Source organism: Cryptotermes secundus, unplaced genomic scaffold (genome assembly GCF_002891405.2).
Source record: "Cryptotermes secundus unplaced genomic scaffold, Csec_1.0 scaffold77, whole genome shotgun sequence".
Taxonomy (NCBI): Eukaryota; Metazoa; Arthropoda; class Insecta; order Blattodea; family Kalotermitidae; genus Cryptotermes; species Cryptotermes secundus.
In genome coordinates, this window is record NW_019739940.1 from 93815 (window position 1) to 120641 (window position 26827).

Here is a 26827-nt window from a genome sequence, read left to right on the forward strand (position 1 = left end):
CTTCTTGGTTGTAACTTCATGTTGTTCAGTAGATATCCAATGACATTTCAGAGGAATGTATCCCCTCCATATTCAGGGTGAAAGAATTGAAAAAAACGATGAAGAACAATTTCTCTGTCAGAAACATTCAGACTCAGTTCCTTACCAGTGTTCAAGGACATGAGAACTGGGTTGCAGTTCCTCCCATTTATCCAGTCATGCGCTGAGACAGCCGGTGTGGGGGCAGCTGTGTCTGGAAACAAGTCCTCCTGAAATGTATCACTCTGCAACAAACAATAAGAAATCATAAACAAATTAAAGAACTTTTCCATCAAGAATACAACCAATGGTTATGAATGAAATAAAATTTCTTGTTCCATGTCAAAGATTTTCACAGAATTATGCAAAGTGAAGCTGCATTTCTCTGATCATTCATGATCATTCAGGGTGGCAGCAAGAGAGTGATCTATAGTGTGTTTTGTAAGAAATTTATGTTGCGTACAATAAACCCTTGCTAATCTGGATTCATTGGGAGTGGGGGGGGGGTCATCCAAATTAATGAAGCAAATGACAGCACTAAAAGAAAAACACCTAGAAAACAAATAAATGGAAAAGTTAATAATGTAGTGTGTGTTGATGAAAATAATAAAAAAAATCACTGCAGAAATTTCTTCCTCTGTCAGAAGCTGTAATCCAGGGTCTCCTTCATTCAGTTAAAGCCAGTCTTGGATATTTTCTTGCATGGGTTCAGTCTTTCCAGTTGCCCTCAACACAGTCTGAAAGTCCTCTTGCTCTAAGCCTTCTTGCTCCTAAATGCCTTGTGTCTTTTTGAAGTATGTACTCAACTGTGAATATAATTTTTCATTTTTCATATTTCACTCCATATTATCTGATATCTGGATTAACTTTAACCGTATTAACTAGGGTTTACTGTAGATGTTTTTCTCCATACTTATTTATTTATAAATATAACTTGAATATATAAGAAAATATATAAAATTACTGCATGAAACATTAGCAAAATAACTCAAAAGCAGAAATATCAAAAGTGTATCAATATCAGTTAAATAGAATAATATGATGTATGTGACCATAGTCACTTGCAAAAAGGCGTGTTGTTAACATGGCTAGAGCAACAGAACTCAATTAAGCAAGAGTTACTTGCACGATGTTCTGTGAGATGACCATATGAACAGAAGCACAAAGGGAACTAAATTACAAACATGCCTATAACAAGAACAGTTACAGACACAATACAGGCTCAACTCTGGCTTCAACATACTCAACAGCCTTTAGGGCTAAACATACAAAACTGCCACAAGAGGCTGACTGAAACATATCAAACAAAACATACAATTTGCATCACACTTACAGGAATTCCACACACAGAGAGACATAAAACATAATGTCACATGTTGGGTGGGTCACACTTCACGCCGTTCTGGATCTAGCGAATTTATTGCACATTCACTCTTACAATTACACAATTTACAGTTTCACAAGTACTGCCATCGGCAGTATCACAATTAATTCTCCATTCACTCCGGCGAATGCTAGACTGCAACTGACTGGTTACTCTCTCTAGTAACCGGCTCAATACTCACTATTCACTACTTATGCAGCTTCCGCACTGACAACACAGAAAACAGTTACGTGATAGCTACCACTGTTGCGTAACGTCATGTTTAGAGGCATTGCTGGGGAATGCTGCCAAGAGTTGTTTATGGCTGCATAGTAACCGCGGTATCCCCTGTTATGTCACAATGGGAAGTGCTGTTATGTCACCGCGGGAGACGACGGAGTGTTTACTGAGCACTGTGTAATAGTGGAAGGGGTGGGGGTATGTGACGTCACTCGCGAGACCACAGAATTCACATGACCCCTACATCCTGTTGCGCCATCCATGTCACAATAATTTAACCAGAACTACCACACATTACTACAAAACACAACCCTGAGATATAACCAAGCACATATCCGCTTGGTATGAAAGTCTCCAGTGAAAGAGAGAGAGAGCAGTGTTGCAACAAGTGGCTCCTAGGTCAAGAAAGAGAGACAGCTGTGTCTCAATGAGTGTCTTCTAGGTCAGGATATAGAGTCAGCTGTGTCTCAACAAGTGGCTTCTAGGTCAGGAAAGAGAGTCAGCTGTGTCTCAACAAGTGGCTTCTAGGTCAGGAAAGAAAGTGAGCTATGTTGTTACATGTGGCTCCCAGGTCAGGAAAGAGATGAGGAAGTCTGTGATTTGAGGAACAAAGGCAGGTGATGAGGATGCAGGAAACAGGGATGCCACACAGGAAAGAACATGTAAATGACTTGTGAGACAAGGATGACAACACCAGGGGTACAGCAATAGCCAATTCAGCCTAAGAGATCCGTTCAACTTCTGGTTTCTTTAACAAGGCACTCAGTACATCAGAGCATAAAATGTCATATATCAGTGAACACCGTGGATGTGAATGAAAACAGTGTGGTCTAATTTCAGGTGCTTTCTCAGTGCTTTCCCAAAGAGACAGAGAAAACTGGTGACGATACCCTACATCAAGCATCATCTGATCTTGGCCACCATAGGGATAGTGAAAATGGTGTCCACATATACTTCCAAACCATCTTCATAATATCCTATAATGTACTAGTTGGTACATATTAATCGACATTTACTTTGTCTCTTGATTTCCATATTTAAGCAAAAGTCAGGTAGGCACAGAGGACATGACTCAACAGAGAAAGTTTAAAATTAAGGAAGTAGATGAGTGGTACATAGATCAGACAGAACAAATACATACATAATTTTTAAGGAAAACTTTCTGAAAGCAACTGCCTCACATACTCTGAAGAACTGGGTGGACTGTATAAAAATGTATTTCAATTAAACATATTAACGAAGATGTGAGCTGAACTGGCTCAGTGTAGAGATAAATGGAGCACCTTGGTGGCATGATGGTGTTAAACATTCAGAATTTGTCACTGATAAACTAGTTTGCTTTTATTACTGAGGGCAAAGTTAATCATTCTGGTATCACTGTAATTAAAAAGAAATGGTAAAAGATGTGTGAACTATGAAAAGCAGAATAAAGGGAGTATATCACATACACCGAATGATGTCACTCACCTTGCGAGGCACAATCATGGAAATAGGTTCACACATGCCCTTGGTAGCATGAAGTTTGTAGAACCGGAAGATTTCACACTGTGTAGTATCACAGCCCCTCTTTGGCATGAAGCCCAGTCCACGCTATAACAACAATTATGATGCATTCAAGTAACACATGAAAGGAGCATATATAATCTGCATCATCAATTCTTTCCGAGTGTAAAAGATGTTCCATGGCCATAACCCACTCACTCTGCACAGCAGAGTCCCTCTTAACAAACTACTGCTCATGGAATTCCCAAACTTTTATGATACCAAAAGTTCATTTTCAATCTCACAACTCAAGTGTTCCTACCATGTAATTATTTTAATATCAGTTTAACATGATTCCAGGTTATGACATGGTGTGTGAGGTACAATTAATTCCATTTTCATCTATTTCATGCAACTTCAGTTAACACCTAAATATACAGAATGTGCTAAAATTCATGCCTACAGACTCCACCACAGGATTGCTTGATTAACACTAAAATCAAAATGTTCCTCGACAAAATCTCTCATGGAAAATGTGAGAAAACGTAGATGAGATCTGGGCACACAGCATGTTCCCCATAACAGCATTTTCCATTAAAATTATATGCTGGCTCAAAATTGTTTAAATCCTGGCCAACAGCAATCCCAACCAATGCTTTTTCAGCTGGCACATGCTGGTACATGTCGGTAAACAATTTACGTGGACCAGCAACCCCATTAAGCCACACACCTGCCGATGCATTGCGGCTAAAGCAAAGATTAAGAGTACTGGCAAATGTGGTTTAAGAAAAGAAAATGCTGATCCCATCCACATATTTTACAGAATACAAACTATGTTTAGGAGCCAGGATAGCATAGTTGGCTCAGCGACTGGCTACAGACTAGACAACCAAGGGGTTGGAGTTTGAGTCCCAGTAGGATCAAGAATTTTCTCTTCTCCACATCCCCCAGACTGGCTCTGGGGTCCACCCAACCTCCTATCAAATGGGTACCAGGGGCTCTCTCCCAGGGGGTAACCAGGCCGGGGAGATTAGCTGACCACTCACCTCCAGCTAATGCCGAAGTCAAGAAAATGTGGCTCTAACATCCACTACCCAGACACCTGCATGGCACGGTGCTTAATTAGTTAAGCACAGGGACAACTTCACCTTACAACATATGTTTATACAGCTAACCTAGTATTAATACTAGGTTAGCTGTATAAATGTAGTTTGTGTTCTGTTAGTGAAATCAAAGACTTTCCTAGAGGCAGGACCTGTAGCATGCATAGATGGAAGAACTGATGAAGCTGCATCAGAAAAATGAAGTAGTTCGGGGGACAATACTGTTAGATCTTAGAGGCGCTGGATATGAACGAACTGAATCAGTGCAAGATTCATATGGGGGCGTTTTGGTAGCCTGGCGGGTGGATACCAGTGTTTCTGAGGATCATATATTCCCCCAAACATGGTACCGACCTACAAGACAACATGACATCATGACACAAGAAACCACAATATGAATTTTCAATGCATGAAATCTTTATTTCTTTCAAAGTGCTGGATTGCATCTGGCAGCATGGAGTGCTGATTGCATTACTGAAGGAAATAGACAATGGAACTTCAAGTTCCTCTGATCCAAAATTATAAAACTGTACTTATGCTTCACACATCTGCATGCCCCTCAACTCAACCATTACACCACCACTTGCGACCATAAGCCTCCAAGAGAGGTGATGCAAATCAAAACACATTCCACAGAGGAAAACCCAGCACCCTTCATCATCCAGGAGAATATATACACAGTTTCAAGTTAAATGTGAAGCTGTGTACCTGGGGTGAACCTGACGTAAAGTTTGACCATGGCTTGAAAAATCCAGTCATCCATGATGATTCAAAATTTTGACATGGCAACTGAAATTAAAGAAATAATTGTACCTCTATTTATTATTTCTGGGAACATGAAAAAATATTATTTATCATACACACACACTAATTCATAGTGTAATTATTTTATTCTTAATAGCTCTGGTTTCATTTATATTCAGTTTGATCTTTCCACTGAAGAATTTCAAATATTTGCTCCACAAGATTTCATGTTAAGAACGATTTACAAAATAAATTGAAAGAGTTTATTATACAAATTCACAAAAAGCTATACTACTGACACAAATGTTGGTTCCACTATTCCAAACATATATTCTGAAACCAAATTTTGATGGACACTTTCTTTGTGTTATTTCAGACACATCAGGGAGTAACTACATACATCCACAGAACAATCCTTTAAATATAACAGTGTTTTCCAGCATGTTACAAAAGTATATGAAATGAAATATTTCTCACAGAAGAATTTCCTGCATACAGGAAAAACTTCTTGCATTGCTGTCAATATGATAAAAGACAAGGAATGCTCTCCATATGAAAGAACATGACAGATGAATTATACGCACAATACGCACCTACATAACCACTGTATACAGCTGCAGTTAAACACATGCAATACTTTCTTGTGCAACATGTACATCACTTTACACACCATTACATTTACTTCCAGCATAACTGCTATCAGTGTTATACAATAATGAATGTTTGCAAGTTTATTTTAAAGCTATGTACATTGGAACCTCTATATTACAAGAACCTATAAAATTCCTAAGAATGCTCATTGTAATTGATACCTGCAACATCTGAAAACTGCTGAAATATGTAACTACAAGTGTATGCCCCAACTTTGAATTTAATACTGTCATATGTTTGTGACCAGACACAGGGTTTGGATTGACGAGGGGATTCACTGAATACTAAAAACTCGAAAACTAAAAATCGTTATAACTCTCACACTAATCTACACACTTTACAACTTCTGTCTTGACTAGGCATTGTTAGGTAGCAGCTTCTGACACTGGAGATTTCTCCAGTTCTGTGCTCATGTTCTTGCCAGCTGCCAACTGTCTCACTATCAACACAATAAATTGAGGGTTCCAATGGCTTTGTGAGTACAGTGATGTACCCACCATAAGCCATGCTCACAGTAACATCGTTTTGTGTCAGGTGAGGTACTTCAAATTAGCAAGTCACATACTATTACAGTAAATCAACACACAGTTGTGGTGCACCTGAGTGTGAAGCACTGCTTTAGCTTTTCTTCTTAGTTTCACACTTCAAATTTTTGCATTTTCCACTTGTATTTTTGCTTGATGCATGTGTAAACTGGCTTTCTAATCAAACGCTGTATCAAAGTTGCAGTGTATGTATGTACTGGTTGTTAATCTTGTTATATCAGTTTCTAACAGCTGCAGAATAGTGTTCCTATTGGACTGAATAGGCTTCTATCCCCTCTCTCCCTCCCAGTGTCCTCACCAGTCATCATCCTTCTCAACCTTCCTACATATCCTGGCTCCATTTGCTCCCAGATCACTTCAACCCTTAAGATGGAAGCAACATGTTTATTTGAAACACTGGTATCCACTTACAAGAGTACAATGTGTCACAGCCTAGAAGATGTAAATCTGAATGACTACTAAAGGCATGAATTAATGATCTTCCACAACTGGTGAAGAATTAGAAATATTTCAAGAGGCAAAAGAAATAAAAAATTGTGTTTCTGGCAGAAATATCACGTTTGTTCACAGACATATCACACTGTTATTTCTACAATGTTAACATTCATGTGAGCAGGGTACTCCAGGGAAATGTCGGTGTGCACCATTTCATGGCCTGACTGTTTCTTGAGAAATGAGTGAAGTGTACTGTGAAAGATGGGAGGCAACACGAAACCAGGACCAAGAAAATGGATACGAGATGCAGCTTCACATCAGAGGTCTGTCTGTGGCTAGGCAGCCAGTCCACGAATTTCTATTCCATTTATCTGCCGGAGTTTAGTAGTAAAATTATGACACAGTACTGAGAGTTATCTTGATCTTAGTCATTTCAGCAGGCTGTGCCATAGCTCGGGCCATTACCTGCTGGCTTCTCACTGTGGCAGCCGGGGTTTGATCCCAGGTCGGGTTATTCAGGATCTGTTGCAGACAAAGTGGCACTGGGGCAGGTTTTCTCTGACTATTTCAGTTCCCCTGCCAATTCCCACTCCATTGACTTCTCCTCACTCACCATCTATCATCCTGGACTGGTACAATAGGCCAAATTGTGGCCAATGTACTAAGTCAACTCAGTTTCACCCCACTCCAAGAAATTAATTATTTAATTATTCATTTCAGCAAGTAGCATTTGAAGAGTGACACGGCTACCCAATTCAACTTCAGACAGTTTATAAGCCAAACTAACAACTGTCTTTGGATAAATCCGTGATTCCTTGGAGGGGAAGGCTTCGTATGCGAACACATAATCCTGGGAAACTTACAAAGTATGGCCTACTTGTTCATGTAGTTACTGAAAGCACTTCAGGCTACATTTGAAATTTAGAATTTTATTCTGGTGAAGGAAAGAAATTACAAGAAACTATTCTTTCCATTTTGGAACCCTATCTTGATCAAAATTACCATGTCTATCAAGACAATTATTATAACAGTGTGGTAACTGCAGAACACATACTTTCAAGAAAAGTACGTCTTTGTGGAACAATTAGGGTGAGCAGAGGCCTTCCTCCAGATCTGAAAGAGGAATCTAAATCCCTGAAACGTGGTGAAACCACATTCAGGAGGAAGGGGGATATTCTTCTTCAGTTCTGGAGGGATACTCTTGTTGTGAACATGATTTCCACACTTCACAATTCGAGCATTGTTGATGTTCAAAGGAGACATGGACAGGTAAAGAAGCCTGTTTGTATTTCCGAGTATAATATGTTCATGAAGGGAGCTGATAAAACCGATCAGTACTTGGCCTATTATTCTCTTCCTCGGAAAACAGTAAAGTGGACAAAGAAAGTTGCCTTGTGGCTTAAAAATTATGCCATTTTCAATTCATTTTTGGTTTTCAAAAATCTAAACCCTCATTCAAAACTGAAACACAAGGCATTTCTGCTGAATGTGGCAAAAGCCTGGGCTACAGACCAGATGGTGGCGGCAGAACGAATGTCAGACACAGACTTAGTGCAACCGGGTCCATCAACTCCCACCCCACGCAGGCCTCATGTGGACACCCCTGGGCGACTCTCGGGTGATATGCGGAAACATACCGTCGTGAAAATTGTGAAGAGTGAACATTCCAAGGGGAAGCATCGTGGGCAATGCTGTGTTTGTGCAGTTCACAAAAAAAGGACTATGACTGTCTACATTTGCAAGTGTGTAATGCCACTTCACAAAGGGGAATGTTTCCAGAAATATCACACTCTCAAGCACTTCTAGGAGCATTGGTAAGTGTTCTCCAAAAATTTTAGTTCATAAAATTAATTAGGAGATTTTATATTAATTTTAAAGTGAACAGTGCACAAGTTAGGATAGTAGATTTAATAATGGCAGCCCCAGGGTGATTTAAATATTTTAATCGCAGGTCCGCAATGTGTTAAGTAACTGGGTGTGCAGAACATGCAAAAAATTACATTCAAAAACAGAATATTCCCACCTGAATAGTCAGGTTCCATCTATGCTGACATTTAGAACTCTTACAAGTTTCAGAGTCTACATCTGTTCACCACAATGTGCAGAGATAAATGAAGATGGACTCCACCTGCAATGCTAATAGATGCATACCTGAGGGGAGCCAGAGAGGAACTGGTTCAGGTAGTGCAGCCATGGTGCCTGGTCCACTACCTCATAGTACCGTATGTTTCCATCCCCCTGAAAACATATGGCTTCATCAGCAGGGTGCACTAATGTGGCAGAATAACATCTAACACAAGAGAAAAGTGAATAAACATGTTTCATCCTCAATTGCAAGTAATACATAGCCTTTCTCTCTCTGACTTCATATGATCTTTTTTAAACCTAAAAATAGATATGTGAAAAATATAGAGAAGATTCATATATTACAGAAATTACATTGCCACAATTTAGGGCTTACTATAAATAGGGTATGGATTGGTGAATGTATTTACTGTTCACTTCTACACACAACTCACAACTACAAGCAATTACAGTGCTATCGCTAATCTCCACACTTTACAAATATCTAGCACAGGCGAAGTTTTCTCCATCTTCACTAGTTGTACAGTCTTGCTCTAATTACAGTACACATAAAGTCTTCTTTTCAAAGCCAAACTTCCAAAACACACAATTCCCCCCTCCTCTCTCCACCTCGACATTTCCAACAGTACATGTACTGTTGTGGACATATTAATGTTTACCGATCCATTTGCTAGGAACGGGCTGTATAACACCATTGTTTATTCACCTATTCCATAGCAACGGCTGTACATGCTACAATATAAATACTGAAGAAATGCAGCAACAGTACATTAAGGTGGTGATGCTGTTAAATGGTAGGAGGCAAAACAGCGACACCTTGATAGAACTGGCCAAAGTACAGCCAATTTTATGGGTTTCACTGGCTTTGACAGAAGCTGCAATGCACATATAAATTAGCCAAGTCATGAAATGTCCTTCAGAAAACCTTCTTGGATTCCATCCAGATGTTGATGAGAGATTTCCATAACCCATTAAGGGAGACATCTTCACTATTCACACTGCTTGGGATGAAGCCACCTACCAGATTACATGGTATCACAATCCCTAACATCACAATTACATACATGTATGTGAAGGTAGCTACTATGGTATGAATCTGCATTTGATCATTAAACAGAACTCACCTTTCCTGCAAGGAACACTATACGAGTGTCATGGTCATAGTAAGGAAAGAGAACCCCTGACGAACAGTCAATAGTTTCAATACACAGTGGAGCTGAGAGGTCATTCTGGCTCCAAACAGCATACTGGCGGTCCGAGTGGCGGGAAAAGCCAGTAGTCAACACACGACCAGTGTTACCAAGGAACACTACTTTGCATGCCTTTGTGCCAGCATGGCACACTCCTTCCTATGCAGATGGACAAACACACACCATGTAACAATGCCAGCAATTATCCAAAAAATTTATGTTTCATACATTTCTTGGTGCATGTGAATGCCCCCCTACAGTATCACAGCAGCATGTTATCACTCTACACCCTATCATTACATTACATCCGTACACAATTTTTATTCATTTATGCTTTATTTAATGATGTCAGCAGCCAAGGTTATGTAGTGTTAACTGGCATGACAATCAGTAAATAATGAATTGTAAATAATGTAGAAAGAACTGTCTGTCATCTAATTTGAGGTACTATTCTGGCATTTGCCTGTATAAACAAAACAAAATCACAGAACATGAGCCAGGCCAGGTGAGCAGGTTGGCTGAGGAAGCACACCTATGTTCTGTTGGCCAAAATGTCAAGAGTCAGTAGCAACGCATGAACTGGTGTACTGTCATAAAGGAGGAACCAGGGGTTGTTTCTCCACAACCGAGGTACTTTTTGCCTGATATCGTCTCTTAGACATTTCAGAACTTTGAGATAATACCAGCGATTCACTGTTTTCCCCTGATGTAAGAATTCATGATGCTGCCTTTTCGATCTGGGCAAATTTTTTCAAACCCATTGTGAAGACTGTATTTTCATTTCCACATTGTATCCATAAACCCATGTTTCATCAGCGGTTATAATTCTTTTCAGAAAGTTTTCATCCTCGCTAGCACGATCCAGAAGTTCCCGACAGAGGGCAACACAACTGTCTCTCTGACCCTGTGTCAGAAGTCATGGGACAAACTTTGAAAATACCCTATGCATTTCTGTGTTTGTCATAATAATATCATGACATGATCTTATTGAAACGTTGCACTCTTCTGGTATTTCCCGCACAGTCAAACGACGATTAGAATGCGCAATTTTATGAACTTGTGCGAGTGTCATCACATGATGTTGGGGACCGTCCCAAACCTGGCTCATCATGTGTTGACTGTTGACCATCCTTAAATCAATTAAACCATTCATAACAATGTGTATGGCTCATGCACTGACCACCATTAACGTTTCTTATCATTCCATGTGTCCCCACAAACATTTTCCCTCGTTTGAAGCAAAATTTAATGTTAATACGCTGCTCATGAATATCAACCATCTCGAATATCGCAAGACCAAGTCTACATGCATGTGAACAAATAGCACTGGGGCGATGATTAATCACAGCAGGATGACATGGCAAAAAGGATGATAATTAGGGAGCACGCCACTAGGCAGCACAACTTACCCAACATTGCTAAGATGTTGAGTTGGCGTGCTACTTCAAAAGTTCTGAAACTTTCTGAACAGACCACATATTTACATTGGACCAAGCACAGTCCTGCATTCATCCACATTTGTAATTTGTAACCAGAACTTACTGAGAGAACAATGCCTCGACGTGGTTCAATAATTCTTAGTTTCTTGTCCTTGCAGGTGGTAGCAATAAGTGAACCATCTCGGTTAAATGACATAGAATAGATGACATCTGGATGGCAGTCGATCACATTGACCGCTTCCCCACAGCCAACATCCCAAACTATCATCTGAAACATCACATAACAGTCAATGTAAGGTACATCAGTGATCCTCAATCTTTTGCATCTTGAACCCTCACCTGCCATTTTGTCAACATCCTACAGTGACACCACAGTAAAAATGGAGTTTCTCTTGAAGAGTTCTATCTGCTGGAATACAATGCCATGTTCTCTTTTGAGAGTCAATCGGTGTTCCTGAAGAATATGTCACCTCCATCTTCAGGGACAAAAAAAAACTTGATGCTGGTTCTTTTGCTTGGTTTCTTCTTTGATGACACGGCGCTATATCCCAGAAAACAGAACTCTCCATAACCACTTCTGTGAGCGCCTTCAATTCTACAAAGCTTCTCTTTTCCCAAGAAGTGTATTTTTACAATTATGCACATTTCAGTATAACATTAATCATTAATGGAGGTTTGTTAACAACTATAGACTGCAAAAATCACTGACACATTCTACTAAATACTACAATTATGTAAAAACAACATAGTTCTGTTAGCAGTAGTGTTGAGTAACTTTACTGAAGAGTTTTCAAGATATTAGCACAAGGAAACATTCCACAGCAGAGACAAAAAGCTTTAATACAGGGAAGTTTTTGTGTGACTAAATTAATTATTATTTTCAAGACCTCTCACTCCACTAAGCATGCTGTCAGATCACATCAGTGGGATCTGCCTGACACGTTGGGGAACACTGGTGCCCCATATAAGAAGGAAGAAGTGATGTACAGCTAGCCGTACAGTGCTTCTCGAGTCTTGACCTAGTACAGTTGCATGATTCCCAGAGTCGATTCAGTAAGATGTGGTCATGAGTCCAGCGAGATTTGGAACCAAGAATGACTGTACTGGCTAGGACCAGCAGCAAGTCACTGGACAGCTGGCTACACAGCACAATTACCACACCAAGCTGCAGCTGCTGCATGTACTTACCAAATGATCAAAACCTGCACTGACTAGGATATTCTCTGCTGTTGGATGCCATTCGATGTATCCAACGCGGCGCTTATGCCCATGAAGGTCAATGAGCCACTCTGACAGATGTGTGGCCAGTCCTCCATCAGGAATGTACCACAATTTGACCTGAAACAATTATAGAGATAACAAAACTTGCTGGCTCCCATCTGATGCCAGACACTTTCAGAGTTCCACTGCATGCAACCTTAATGCTGTGTACATTCTTAGAGGCTAACAGACCAGTATTTACAGCAAAATCCCCATTTAACCCCTTACAGCACACTGGTAACAACACATATAACAGGCTTTAACATTCAATCTGTGTGCTTCATATGATTCTCAGAACAAGGAGCAAATATTTCCTTGAACCGGTCTTCATAAGGGACACAGTGCGGTGCCTGTGAGCAGGAACTGAACTTTTCAGTATTATTTTGAAAATATCTGTGTTGAAAAGGGTTAAGATTTGTCTGGGAAGCCATTAATTCAAATAGTAAACTGTGGAAAATTTTAAATGGAGAAAATTTAACGCTGAGATTATTTGAGATGACTGAACTTTAATGTTAAATGTGAGAAATCAAGAATCATTAAATGGGGGTTCCAGTGTACCAAAACAGGCTGAGCAAAACGAAGATTGAACATATAACTGTCATGAGCCTAAGCACTGTGCCAATTAGTGACCCACTTGGTTAACTATAAACAGCAAAGCACATGAGCTAAATGAAGGTTTCATGGTGGGGAAAGGCAAAGATCAGAATGGTCTAACTAACAGCACTGCTTTGCTTCTCTATATCACAGCTATTTGTACAAAGTATACAACAGCTTTTCTTTAGTGTACATTAAGTATCGTCTTAGTACAGATATTCTCGAGAGTTGTTTCAAATTAAGGGAAATAATAACTATTAATACTGAAGGGATAAATACAATTAACAAAGTTAAACAGCTCTTTGATGTAGAAATGTAGGTTGAAATTTAAAATAACCTGAAAACCCAAAAATGCAATAAAATTTGCCAGTGAAGGTATTGCCCAAAGTGCAGAAGTGCAAAGATAATCACTAGAACTGCATTATTATCAAAGAGAAGGCATTTCAGGCAGATATATCAGACTGATTTGAAAGCACTCCAACTTTTAAATATGGGTAAATTGGAAGGCAAGAATTTAGTACAATATTTCACATGCATAAAGCAAACGTCTGAAAAATATAAAAAATGCAACAATCATTTCATCAGGATCAATATCACAGTTATGGCTTTGCAGGTATGAAGACATAACTTCCAGCAGTGCCTATAAAATCTGGTGCATTACGTTTACAGTACATAAAGCCATAAAGAAAGAGACAACTAGGAAGACCAGAACATAGGTGGATGGATAATATTAAACAGATTTTCGAGATAGCATGGGGTGGTATGACTGGATTGATCTGGCTCAGGATAGGGACCAGTGGGGGCTCTTGTGAACATGGTAATGAACCTTCGTGTTCCATAAAATAATGGGAAGTTCTCGAGTAGCTGCACAATTGGCGGCTTCTTAAGAAGGGCTCAGCTCCATGAAGTTAGTACATTATCATCAACTTGCATCCTATTACTGCACACACAGTACAGCTGAGCTGACAGTTAACAGCCATTCACTGATGAACAACAAATGTAGTGAACTCTCCTATCACAAGGGTTTCAAGATTCCAGCACACCTGTCATACTAGTTCAATCCCTGTATGGACTTTCCTCCTCACAGGCTGAAATATTCACCTCTGCCATAAAAATACTTTGGGAATGTGAAAAATAACAAGTGTCACCATGACCTGGAGCTGATGTTAAGCTGCAAGACCCCTTTACAAACCATGTCTCATGATTACCCCATCACAGGGGTAACAGAATGCTCTGTAGGTGCCCCCACCTCAGAGATAGATTTTGTGCCCTTGAACAGGTAGGCAGAGATCACAGAGGTCAACATAGCCCACATCTTGGACATCAGACACACAAGTGTCTGAAATCTTAAAACATTAACAATCGTGAAGGTCTTGATCTGTGTGCACTGAATCTATAATCCAGGTCCAGCATACAGCTCTCTTTACAAACACCTCATTAATAAACTTCATTTCAAATAACGAAGGATAGGCCCATGCAGATGTACACAGTGTTAACATAAGCACTGTCTCCACAAAGCAACTGCTAACCTCTCATGCTTTCAGAAAAGCATGTATTACGCTGGGATCAAATTTTTGATAATCTGCCATATGATTTCAAAAGTCTTATGAATGAAAAGGCACAATTTAAAATAGTGCTGAAACAATACTTAATACACACACTCGTTCTACACTACTGATAAATACTTACCATCTAAAAAGTGACTCATCCATTTAAAGGCTGTATAAAAAACATGAGTTTACAGTATAGATGTATATATGTGGACATATTTCTCACTAACCTCATGTGTAACCACTCTGTTTTCTTGTGTGAAAACTTCAGTTGTACTGTACATATGTTTTTGTATTTATATGATATATTCCACATCTTACAGTCATTTTGACTAACTCTGGATCCAGGGAATGCAATGCAATGTTAATGTAATGTAATGTAATGATAAATATATACTGCTCTGTGCGAGATCTGACACTCTCATAATTATGTGCATGAAGAACACTACCTTCGCAGATGTGATACCATAGAGCCTGCCAGAACTTTGCCCATATTCGTCTAAAACACTGGTAAACTTCTAATGAGATTCCTACAAATGTCACTACACTTCTACCAGACTGCACATCTTCACATCTCGCATTCAATATTGCATAGCTATAGAGTTATCTTAATACTGTCACGTGTCTCACCACTGGGGATGGATACCAAGTGTTGCGTAATGATGGAAGGAGTGGGGGTATGTGACATCACTCGCAAGACCACGGAGTTCACGTGACCCCTACTTCCTGTTGCAATGCCTGGGAGTGAGCAAGACATGAACCATGCCCCTGCGCCCACAGTTGGACGGCATGGTGGGACGCTACATTAAGACCATCAAGGAGCATTTGTTGAAGGTCGTCGCATCCCACCAGAGGGACTGGGATGAGAGGTTATCCCTCTTTCTCCTAGCCTACAGGGCATCCACTCATGACACTACGGGCTTGACCCCTCCTGGCGTAGTGTTCGGACAAGAACTCCGACTGCCCTGCGAATTGCTTTTTGGGGTACACCTAGACAAGGAACCACCCACAACCAATTATGTAGCAGACTTGGTGGATCATCTACACGACATCCACAATAATGCCCGACAACACCTGAAGCTCACCAGTAACTGGATGAAAACTCGGTATGATAAACTGGCCAACTCCGCAGGTTACCACGAGGGCAACAGAGTTTTGCTTTATCGTCCAGCCCGCATGAAAGAGAAATCACATAAACTTCAATCCTCGTGGGAAGGCCCTTACAAAGCAATAACCTGGATAAATGATATGGTATACAGAATCCAGAAGAATCCTAGGTCAAGAATGTTGGTAGTACACGTGGATCGGCTCACGCCTTATCATGGAGCTGCTCAAGACAAGCAACCATAAGAAGGGGGCAGATGTAGCAGTTGGAGAATGGACAACGGGAAGAAAAATGAACGGGGATGTACCGTTAGGCTGTTTGGGACAAACAACCTTTAGAAGGGAGCAGTGTAATGTGGATGGTGCAACAGGAAGTAGGGGTCACATGAACTCTGCGGTCTCGCGAGTGACATCACATACCCCAACTTCTTCCATCATTATGCAACGCTCATTAAACACCCCTCCCTGCGGTGACATAACAGGGGACACCACGGTTACTACACAGCAACAACTATCGGCAGCGTTCACCAGAAATGCCTGTAAACATGACGTTACACAACAGTGGTGGCTATCACGTAACTGTTTTCTGTGTTGTCAGTGCGGAAGCTACATAATGAGAAGTATTCGTCAGTGTAGCCAGGGTTACTATAGTAGTGAGTATTGAGTTACGAGTTGAATTGAAGCAGTCGCCAAATTGTGAACGTGAAGAAGACCGGAACGTGTGATTAGAGGTGATAGTGTGAGAAGGTATTGGGAGTGTGTAATACAGTGACACTGGTATAGCTCCCGTATTGTACTGTGAATAAGTGAAGACTATTGAAGATAGAGTGAACATATTATCATGTAGGGTTTATAAATTGTGTTAACCCACAACTGTGTTATAATTAATTGTAGTTACGATTTGTGGGTTGTTAAATAAACCAATTAACAATCTGAACTGCGTCTTCAGTAGCAAAACATGTTACAACACTTACTGTACAATCATCTGAACATGAAGCAATGATGTTGTCATTGAAAGGGTTCCACTTCACATCCAGAACAGGGCCCCTGTGTCCTGTTATTCGACTTGCATTGAAGTCTAACCTTCCTGTCTGCAACACATACAAACAAAGTGACCTGTTGATATTATCAATCATAAAACGTTCATATATATTTCATCAAATAACAGAGAAGTGTTATATGAATTAATGAATCGATAAGACTAAGGCAATGAAACTAAAACAGTAATAACAAGCAGATGGCCTACAGAACTTAACATCTCTGGAACGTCTGAAAGCGATTATACATGTAGAGATCTAGAGGTGTGTGGGAGGTGAAGGTGAGATTTGATGAAAAGGGAGTGGGGTGCTATCCAACAAGGGGCAATCATGTGGTTAAGGAAAAATGGTGAGAAAAAATTTTGAGACCAGGCAGTCAGGAAGATGGAGCCACAACAGCCCAGCTAATATAACAGCTGCTTAAGGGATAGACAAAGGAGAGGTCATAGTTTGAGTTCCTGTAGGGTCAAGAATTTTCCCTCCTCTATGCCATCCAAACCTGTCCTAGGGCCCACCCAGTCTCCTTTCCAATGTGTACCAGGGGCTCTTTCCTGGGGTTAAGTGGCTGGGGCGTGAAGCTGACCATTCACCTCCAACTAATGCCGAGGTCAAGAAAACAGGGATCCATACATCCACTCCCCATATGCCTTCATGGTGTAGTGTTTAATCAGTTAGTTACACAGTCAGGAAAAGGTCATGAAGAAAGTTTCAGTGAGACTGTGCTTAGGGCAAAAGGTGATGGAACGGATTCCTTAGCAATCACATGGTAAGGAGAAGAGGTGAGGTAAAAGGTTCCAGCAGCCATTTGATTATTAAAGCTATGCCTTGTAACTGTAACTCTAAGAACCAAACTTCCATTTAGTTCCACTGCTATATTCAAACTTCCTCTGACCTACACAGCATTCTCACTAAAGAAAGCTCACTTACATTGTGAATGGGAAGAACGAGAAATGTGCCTCCACCTGCAACCTCTGTAACAATAGCCACAAACTTGGGATTGGCAGCACAGAAGTTGGAGTCATGTGCGTTCTTTGTGATCTTAATGTTCTCATAGCAGCCTTCACGTTTAGCTGGGCGCCCGTAAACGTGACGGAACTTGGAGCTCCGCACTCCACGCCACCACAACTGATTAAGAGAAATGTAATTAATGGCACCATGCCTAAAATTGTGTTCTGTTTAGCCTATGTGACAGAAAAACACTACATCATCATATGCATTAAAACACATGATCTATAAAATGGACTTCATTTACATACAGCATATCATTAAAAACGTGTTCCACTGAATAAGATTTATAACTTGCCAAATCTGTAACATATGTAATATGCAGTACCAATCGCAATGCCAACTACCATCTTTATGTACATATGTATATAAAGATGGTAGTTGGCATTGCGGTATACGTATATGTCTACATTCCCCTCACTGTGCTACGAACAATAACAAAAAAAAGTTTGTTTAAAAATTAATAACAATTAACCAGTTGGACCCAAGGTTCTTGTGACAGTGACAATGAAGAATATGACCTTCTGGGATGTGACACTGTGCAGTCGGGTGAAACGTCCACTGACGCTTCAGAAGAACATATTGCTTCCATCTTCATGATCAAAGAGTAAACGGGCTCTGCTTCCCACTTCTAGCTGGTTTCTTGCCTGCATTACTCTTCAACCCTGAAGATGGCAGTAGTATGTTCCTTTGAAATGTCTGTGGACGTCCATCAGATTACACTGCTTTACATCCCTGAAGACAGTATTCTTCAAAAGCGAGTCTAATTCTTCTTGCAGTGACACTTTTTTATAAGCACTGACACAAGAAGCGCTACTGCCAGATGGTCTGTCCTCCTTTCTCCCTTCCTTTCCAAGGTTGTGTGTGCGCATACACGTGTGTGAATATTGTAGTTAGAGCAGTCAATCTATCCCTGTTCAAACATATTGAAAAGAGAAGTGATTTGATGTAGCTGATACCACAGACTGGAATGGGGAAAGAGAGCTCAGGAAGATATGAAGCAGCTAAACTGTGTTATTTATCAAGGTTCATCACCATCTGTTGCCTGAATATGAAGAGCATAGGGACTAGATTCAGTGCTCACACAGGGGATTGTTTCTTAATTTAATCAAGAATGGGTGCACTATTTTTACAAAACCTGTCCTTTGAATCTGATACCAGAATTTAATCACCAACAACACATGGGTAGGAGTACAGTTGCAGTATATGTAGTTAAAAAAATTAAACTGAAAATGAACTTCTTTATCAAAACCGTCACAACACAAATATATTAAGGTCAGTGCTTAGTTTGGCTCTGCTGCAAAAAAAATGAAAATTAATTATTAAAACAGCAGATATCCTAAGGCTATTCCTGTAACAGGACATGGATGCCCAATGGGTTGTGAGACGCTGAGGCTCCCACATTTACCAGACAAATTAGCTCCTAGATGGCAGTGAGGTTATCAGCCTTAAGCACCAACCATCCTTTACTGCCACAGTGCAGCTGGATGAATTAGGTCGACTGAAAAATCCAATGATCTGATGGGGAATCGAACCTGTGACCTTCCAGCTTGTAGCATAGTGTCTCAACCAACTATGCTACTGCATGCCTCTCAGCAGATATCCTACCTAGACAAGTTTCAAATACACTTGAAGTCTGCGGTCAGAGAGTCAATTTAACAATTATCTTTATTAGAGTGTAACAAGTGCATTTTTGTGTAAATCAGTGCTTTTCTGCAGCCAATATATGACAGTATACATCCAACAAACTTATCAAAAGTCAAACCTCCTTTTGTGTATTGCATGTTTGGACCATGTGCCTAAAATTGAGCATGACAATAGCACCAACACACTTTCAGAAGAAGGGACTTAAATGTATTAGCATTTTAAGATTCTGTTACTGCAAAATATATAAAGTGCAAAGAATGATTATATGATATAAGTTATTTAAGGGCCTCTGAACACATGGCTTACAAAATGTGAATTTCTCTTTCAAATCAAAAAAGTTCTCATGAGTGCATCAGTTTATATTACCTGGGAATTAGTCATGCCGCAGCTAAGAATGCCGATCGTACTTTTCTTATTGCAACATCTAGACACAGGATAATGAAATCACAACTGTAAAAATAAAAAACAAACACCAAAAACACAAAACATAAAACAATGAACCAGGGAACCAAACAAACACTAAAGCAGTATAACAAATAAATAATATTCCACTTGATGACTCTAGAAATCAAAATTTTCCCCAAAAACCTCTTCAAGCATCACCCACCCTTATCAGCACTCTTGTTAACATGGTTCTCCATAAAGGACCGCCAGTAATTACACACACTGCATATCTACAAGGGTATGTCAATAAGTAAGTTACAAATGGATATAGAACTTAGACAAATATGCTCTTATTTCTCAACATAATCTCCCTGTACATTGAGGCTTGTCCCATCGTTTCACAAGCCCCTGAAAACCAGCAGCATAAAATTTTTTGGGCTGCTATCAGAACCAGGCGTGTTCACGGCATGGCCTACCTCATAATGCATGACAGGTTAGGTTTTCATGAAGTCTGCACGATGGGTGCCGCGCATGCTGACCCCACAATACAAAATGCAAAGAATGGGTCTGGCATTACAGCATCTCAGTCGCTACCACGATGAAGGACATTATATGCTAGCCCGAATTGTCACAGGTAATGAGTCTTGGGTTCACCATTACCAACCAGAGACAAAGCATGCGTCAATGCAGTGGAAGCGTCCTGCATCGCCTTGAGGCTGGAATGCAGTGAGCAGTATGCCTTCGTGATCCCAGAAGACTGTGAGCATCACTTTCCTGGAGGATGGTGTCACCTTAAACTTTTTTTAGCAGGCGATGCAGGATGTTTCTACTGCATTGATGCACGCTTTGTCTTGGGCTGGTAATGGTGAACTCAAGACTCATCAACTGTGACACTTCGGGCTAGCATATCGTGTCCTTCATCATGGTAGTGATCTAGATGCTGTAATGCCAGACCAATTCTTTGCATTTTGTGTTGTGTGGTCAGCATGTGCAGCACCCATCTTGCACAGACTTTGTGAAAACCTAACCTGTCATGCATTATGAGCAGGGGCAGCCCATGTATAGGCACTGTGGAACTGCAGCACCTCCAATTTCCACTTGATATTATTGATAACATTTATATAATGAGTCCTTTTTTCTTTAATTCTTTCTTTATACTTGTACAATACAATATATAATCCTTAAGCTTAATGTCAGTAGCCAAATCTTTGTATGGAACTGCGCGCTTCACAGTTCCAGCAGCGAGGTGTTTGTTGACTGTTGACTGTTGACTGTTGTCTGTTGTGCGCATGCACACATAGGAAGCTGCACGCGAGGCTGCAAGAGAGAGAGGGCACTGTCGTTCCCGCAGTGCTGACCGGTGCCAACCTCGGCATGCTGGCAGAAGGTAGTTTTTTACTCCGCGTCTGTTGCGCTTAAAAGCCGTGTACCATATTCTTGAATGTGAGTTAATTGTAGAATTAGATTATTATCCTGCTTCCAGCTATTCTATTTGATTCATTTTTTTTTGGTTCTTTTATTTAACAGAAAACTTTAACCATGGCCTTGCATCCCCAAGAAATAAGTTATGTGACTGTAAGTGAACTTCAACAGCTTAAGTTTTCACAACTGTCTCTCCATGAGAAAGTTGCAGTTAAGAAAAGAGGTCGTTTAACACCTGATATTCTAATATCTCAGCCAGGCATAAGCAAGAACAAGAAATATATTCATAGCTTTAATTCTGAATGGTACAAACAGAAAAGTTGGCTTTGCGGCTGTGAAGTAAAAAATGCACTGTTTTGCTTCCCGTGTTTGCTGTTTGGGGGTGATGTAACGTGGACAAAAGATGGTTTTAGAAATATAAACAAAATGAAAGAAAAAACTGAAAAGCATGAGAAGTCAAAGAAGCATGTTGATAATGTAGTTTCACTGTCACTTTTAGGAACCGTAAGTATTAAGTAGAAACTTAGTGAGCCATACAGACTTTCAGTCAATGAGCATAATATAAAGGTTAAAAAGAACCGTGAAATTTTGTCCAAAATAATAGACTTCATTTTCTTTTGTGAAAACTTTGAAACTCCCTTACGTGGACATGATGAAAAAGACGATTCAATAAATCCAAGGGTATTTAGAGGATTAGTAAATTTTGCATCTAAATTAGATTCAGATTTGAAGCATCACTTAGAAACCAGTGCAGTCTTCTAAGGTGTTTCTAAGACCATTCAGAATGAGATACTTGACTGCCTGCTACAAATATACCATGAGGAGATAAGGACAGAAATTAGGAAGGCTTCCTTTGTAGCTGTCATGGCTGATGACACAACAGATGTTTCGGAACACACTCAAATGGTCCTTGTTCTATGGTACATATTGAATGGAGAAATATTTGAGCGTTTTTGGGGATCTTTATTCCAGAAAATCCAACTGCAGATGGCATATCAAAACGTATTTTAGAACAATTGGACATAATCCTTCAAGGAAATGGACAAAAACTGATAGCTCAGACATCTGATGGTGCAAATGTCATGAAAGGCAAAAAAGCAGGAGTTCAACCAAAAAATAAAAGCAGTTTATAGTAATGCACATGTCATTCACTGTTATGCACATAAACTTAATTTAATAATGAGAAATGCAGCAAGTATTACACGAAACGCAATAATATTTTTCTCTAACATTCTGGCTATTCCAACATTCTTCTCAAGATCACCACAACGTGAGTCCATTCTCAAGAATCATATGGAAGTCAGCATTCCACGTCCATCTTCTACAAGGTGGAACTTCAACATACGGACCATAAACAGAGTTCATGAAAATTTGCAACCTTTAATAAACTGCCTTACTGAAATTCAGTCAACATCAAATGCAGATCAAACCATTGCAGAAGCAACAGAAATTTTAAAATACCTGAATGATGATAATTTCAAGTTTTGGTTAGAGCTTTTTCATCAGATTATGCCTCATGTTGAAATAATTTACAACCAAATGCAATCTCGAGAAATTAGTGTTTAAAGTTAATGAATATATAACAAATTTCAAAACTGCTATTTTAGAATTGAGAAACTCAAAGTACTGTGAGAATCCTTCAAAGACACTCATGGTAGAAGCTAAGGAAGTGTGTGACTGTATGTGTTGATATAATGGACAGATATTCTTCCACTAAACACTTAGTAGCTGCTAAACTGTTCAACAAGAAATGCTTCACTAGTTTTAAGAATGAATATCCCACAGAAGAGACGGTACTGACCACTGAAGCATATCCCATGATTGACAAAGAAAAGCTTGAAACTGAACTAAAAGTATTCTATTGTACGTCTGATATTCATGAATATTGCACATTAATTGATCTGCTGAAATTTATCTTGGAAAATAATCTAGATGATGTTTTAGTGAAATTACGAAACTGATAAAAATCCTCTTGACAGTTCCCATGACTACATCAGGCAGAGCGCTGCTTTTCAACATTGAAAAGAATAAAAACTTTTCTAAGAAGCACTATGAATTTGGAAAGACTAAATGCGCTTGCAGTGCTCTCATCATCATCATCATCATCATCAGTAATCTGTCAAGACGACAGGTCCACAGTCTCTTCCAAAACAATTCCTCCACTTAATGCGATCTAGAGCTTTCTCCTTCAAATGACAGTATCCTCTTCTGTCCCCAAGGTCATCCAGCATCTTCTTACATCTTCTTGTCACTTCTATCCGCCCCTCTATCTTTCCTTCGATAACTTCTTTTAGAAGGCAGTGCAGTGCTTTCAATGGAGAAAAATTTCCTCAGTTGTTATCCAGAGATCAAGGAGAAAATTACTGATCTTTTCACGCAAATTAAAACAAGAAGAATTGATTTCATTTTTAAATGAATAGATTAAGCTTGAACTGTAACAATTTAGGTTAAAGTAAGTAAAAAATGTTTGGTTTTGTTCTTTTAGGATTTTATCAAGTTTCCGAATACATTTTCTTTTTATACATGTTTGTTTCCTTTTATACATTTTTAAAACAAAGGCTACAAATTTTCTGGAGCAGCATCCCCACTAATTTTAGCTATGAGCTGCCACTGATTATGAGGTAGGCCATGCTGTGTGAACACACCTGGTTCCGACAACAGCCCAAAGAAATTTATGCTGCTGGTTTTCGGGGTTTGTGAAACGGTGGGACAAGTGTCTTAATGTACAGGGAGATTATGTTAAGAAATAAAGGCATTTTTCAAATCAGTACTCTTATTTAAGTTCTATATCCATTTGTAACTTACTTATTGACCTACCTATGTATTTCCACCACCTCAACCTACAACACTGGCAACACTGTTCACAGACTCTAACCAAAGTAGTACTACATACAACAGTGGTTCTTGACCCTTACTGCAGCCTGCACCCGTTTCTCAATATATGCTCTTAAACCCCTTATAAAAAATCACTGAAGTATGTCAGTTCTTTCAACATAAATACATTTAAGATCTAAAAGTTTATGACGATGGTAAATTGTTACAATCAATATGTTGGACATTATCCATCATCTTGTCTGTTCTTAAAAAACTGTCCTGTTTCTTTTAAAAACACAACGTTTCAGGGACTGGATTCTGTCCCCGTCCTCAGGTGAAACCTACTCAGTTGGGTCCAATAGACAGAGCTAGCCCCTATCTCCGAAGAGATAAGTTTTACCTGAGAACAGGGACAGAATCCAGTGCCCAAAACGTTGTTTTTTTAAAAGAAACAGGACAGTTTTTTAAGAATAGACAAGATGGATGGATAATGTCCAACAACATAGTAATTGTAATAAATACATTTGTTTCACCTTTCAGACATAACGATTTATTCGGAAGCGCACAGAAGAACAGTCCAGTCTCATCACCGTTCGCTATGTTTTCAGGATCATATCCCTCGATTATGGATGGCAATTTAGTTTCCCATTCCTCAGTGGTCTCACTATTTACATCACTTGATTCACCACAAAGTTCATTAAAAACTATCAGACGTCTTTTGTGAAAACTCTCCAACCATCTGTTAGATGCTTTGAATTCAGTCTTCCCCAGTTTTTCAGAGACTTTTTTTAGCATATTCCTGTACCACAGGACCCGACAACCGGTGATTTTTCGCCCTCACACTGACAAACCACTCCCACACTATTTCATTAACATCTTCGTTTGCAGTTTTCTTAAGTTCTCTTTGTATTTTTCCATTAGCACAAGTTTCCCACCGCTTCAAAATTTCCGTTTTCTTCTTTAGAATCTCATACACTTCAGTTTTACTGACATTAAACATCTTCATGATCTGCTTGACAGACAATTTATCTCGCTCACTCGCATGAATCACTTTTAATCTTGTGTTAAGATCAAGCACAACTCTTGTCTTTGTAGCCATGATGACAACTGCTAAGCTAAAGTAAAACTGTAGGCCTAGAGCCCCTACTGAATACAATTTCCAGAACGGGAAAACAATTCTGCTGAATCTCAGTGCAGGTAGCGCAGTACCATTAGAAGCTTATTTTAAAGAGTTAGGGAAAACAAAATTCTGTAGAATGTATAGGATGCCTAAAATTATTCTAAATGATGCATTCCGGAAGACTGGAAATTTTCCGTATAAAGGCTTATTTTGATTTCAGTTGTCCGCATTAGACAGTTTCCGTTTAATCCAGGTTATTTAACATCTTTTTCAGCCTAAAAGTCAAGGTACCTGAAAATATTTTCGTTTAAGACAGATTTCTGTTTAATAAATGGTCCGTTTAAGGCACGTTTTACTGTAAAATGCTTCCATCTACACTTAGGTCTTCCAGATATTCTCTCTCCTTCAGGTTTCCTGACCAAAATTTTATTATGCAGTTCTCATTTATTCCATGCATGTAACATGCCCTAACCATCCTCACTGTATAATGCTTCCATCTACACTTGGGTCTTCCAGATATCCTCTCTCCTTCAGGTTTCCTGACCAAAATTTTATTATGCAGTTCTCATTTATTCCATGCATGTAATATGCCCTAACCATCCTCACTGATCACACATCCAAACAATTTCTGGTGAAAAATACATATTACAAAATTCTTCACCTTCCAATTATCCTCAGACTGCTCTTTATTTCCTTTCTCTTAGGACCAGATATTCTCCTCAGTGCCCTGTTACCTTAATGTTGCAGACCAAGCTTCACACCCACACAAAACAACAGGTAAGTTACAAAATGCTGCAGTAACAGTCATCCAATTAAGAGAAAACTAACCTAACAGAGGACTTAAGCTTTACCCCTTGCCCCACCAGGTAAGTAATGAGCATTACATTAAAGCAGTCCACAGCTGCTTCCGCCAACATTCTGCCAAACAACTATACATTTCATATTTAATAAATAACCTCAAGCGGCCTCCGTAGTCTAGGAGTAACATTCCCACCTCATGACTCAAGGTACACGGGTTCAAACCCAGCAGAGGTCGTGGAATTTTTAAGGGCGGAAAAATTCAGGTAACAAGTCCTCCGGGAGGGACTTTAAGCTGTGGTTTCCGTGTCATAGCTTTACAGCACATAAAAGAACCTCATGTCTCAAGGAGGCCTCTGTGCCAAATTATAAGGCCATTTCCCGCCCAACAATAGTCTCTAACGCCTCTGGTAGATGGGGGAAGCATCTAGATACCGCTGAGCCAGTAGAGGCTGAACTTGCTGGCTGAGTCGGGACTGATGGCACGCACCAATACCCGTAGGGTATAGAGACTGGTAGACTATCACAGGGGGACGTACAATAGACCACTGGTAGCGGTGCATGGGGAAACCCACCCCCTCCAATAATAATAATAATTATAATAATAATAAATAACCTCTGTAGTTAATACAGTTTATTGGGGATCATCAGTGTGGGTTTCAACATAACAGATCAACTACAGATCAGATCTTTTGAATTCGTCAGATATTGGAGAAACAACGGGAGTACAGTGAGACAGTACATCAGCTATTCATCGACTTCAAGAAAGCCTATGATTCAGTTAGGAGGGAAGTATT

The 26827-nt window shown here is 39.7% G+C and overlaps 1 protein-coding gene across 6 annotated transcripts in view; it reads right to left on the bottom strand.

Annotated features, from left to right (window-relative positions):
- Positions 1 to 26827, bottom strand: part of LOC111872009 (coronin-2B) — a 58321-nt gene that overhangs the window by 13496 nt on the left and 17998 nt on the right. For 3 of the 6 annotated variants that reach the window (XM_023865458.2, XM_023865456.2, XM_023865457.2), the window contains exons 2-9: positions 17768 to 17965; positions 16778 to 16894; positions 12484 to 12633; positions 11399 to 11563; positions 9791 to 10015; positions 8733 to 8819; positions 3089 to 3211; positions 146 to 263 (exon numbers count right to left, since the gene is read on the bottom strand). In XM_023865458.2, coding sequence (XP_023721226.1) covers positions 146 to 263; positions 3089 to 3211; positions 8733 to 8819; positions 9791 to 10015; positions 11399 to 11563; positions 12484 to 12633; positions 16778 to 16894; positions 17768 to 17965 — 1183 coding nt within the window. Of the gene's footprint in view, positions 1 to 145; positions 264 to 3088; positions 3212 to 8732; positions 8820 to 9790; positions 10016 to 11398; positions 11564 to 12483; positions 12634 to 16777; positions 16895 to 17767; positions 17966 to 19858; positions 19943 to 26827 lie in introns of all 6 variants that reach the window. The other 3 variants (XM_023865459.2, XM_023865460.2, XM_023865462.2) reach the window with 2 other exon arrangements.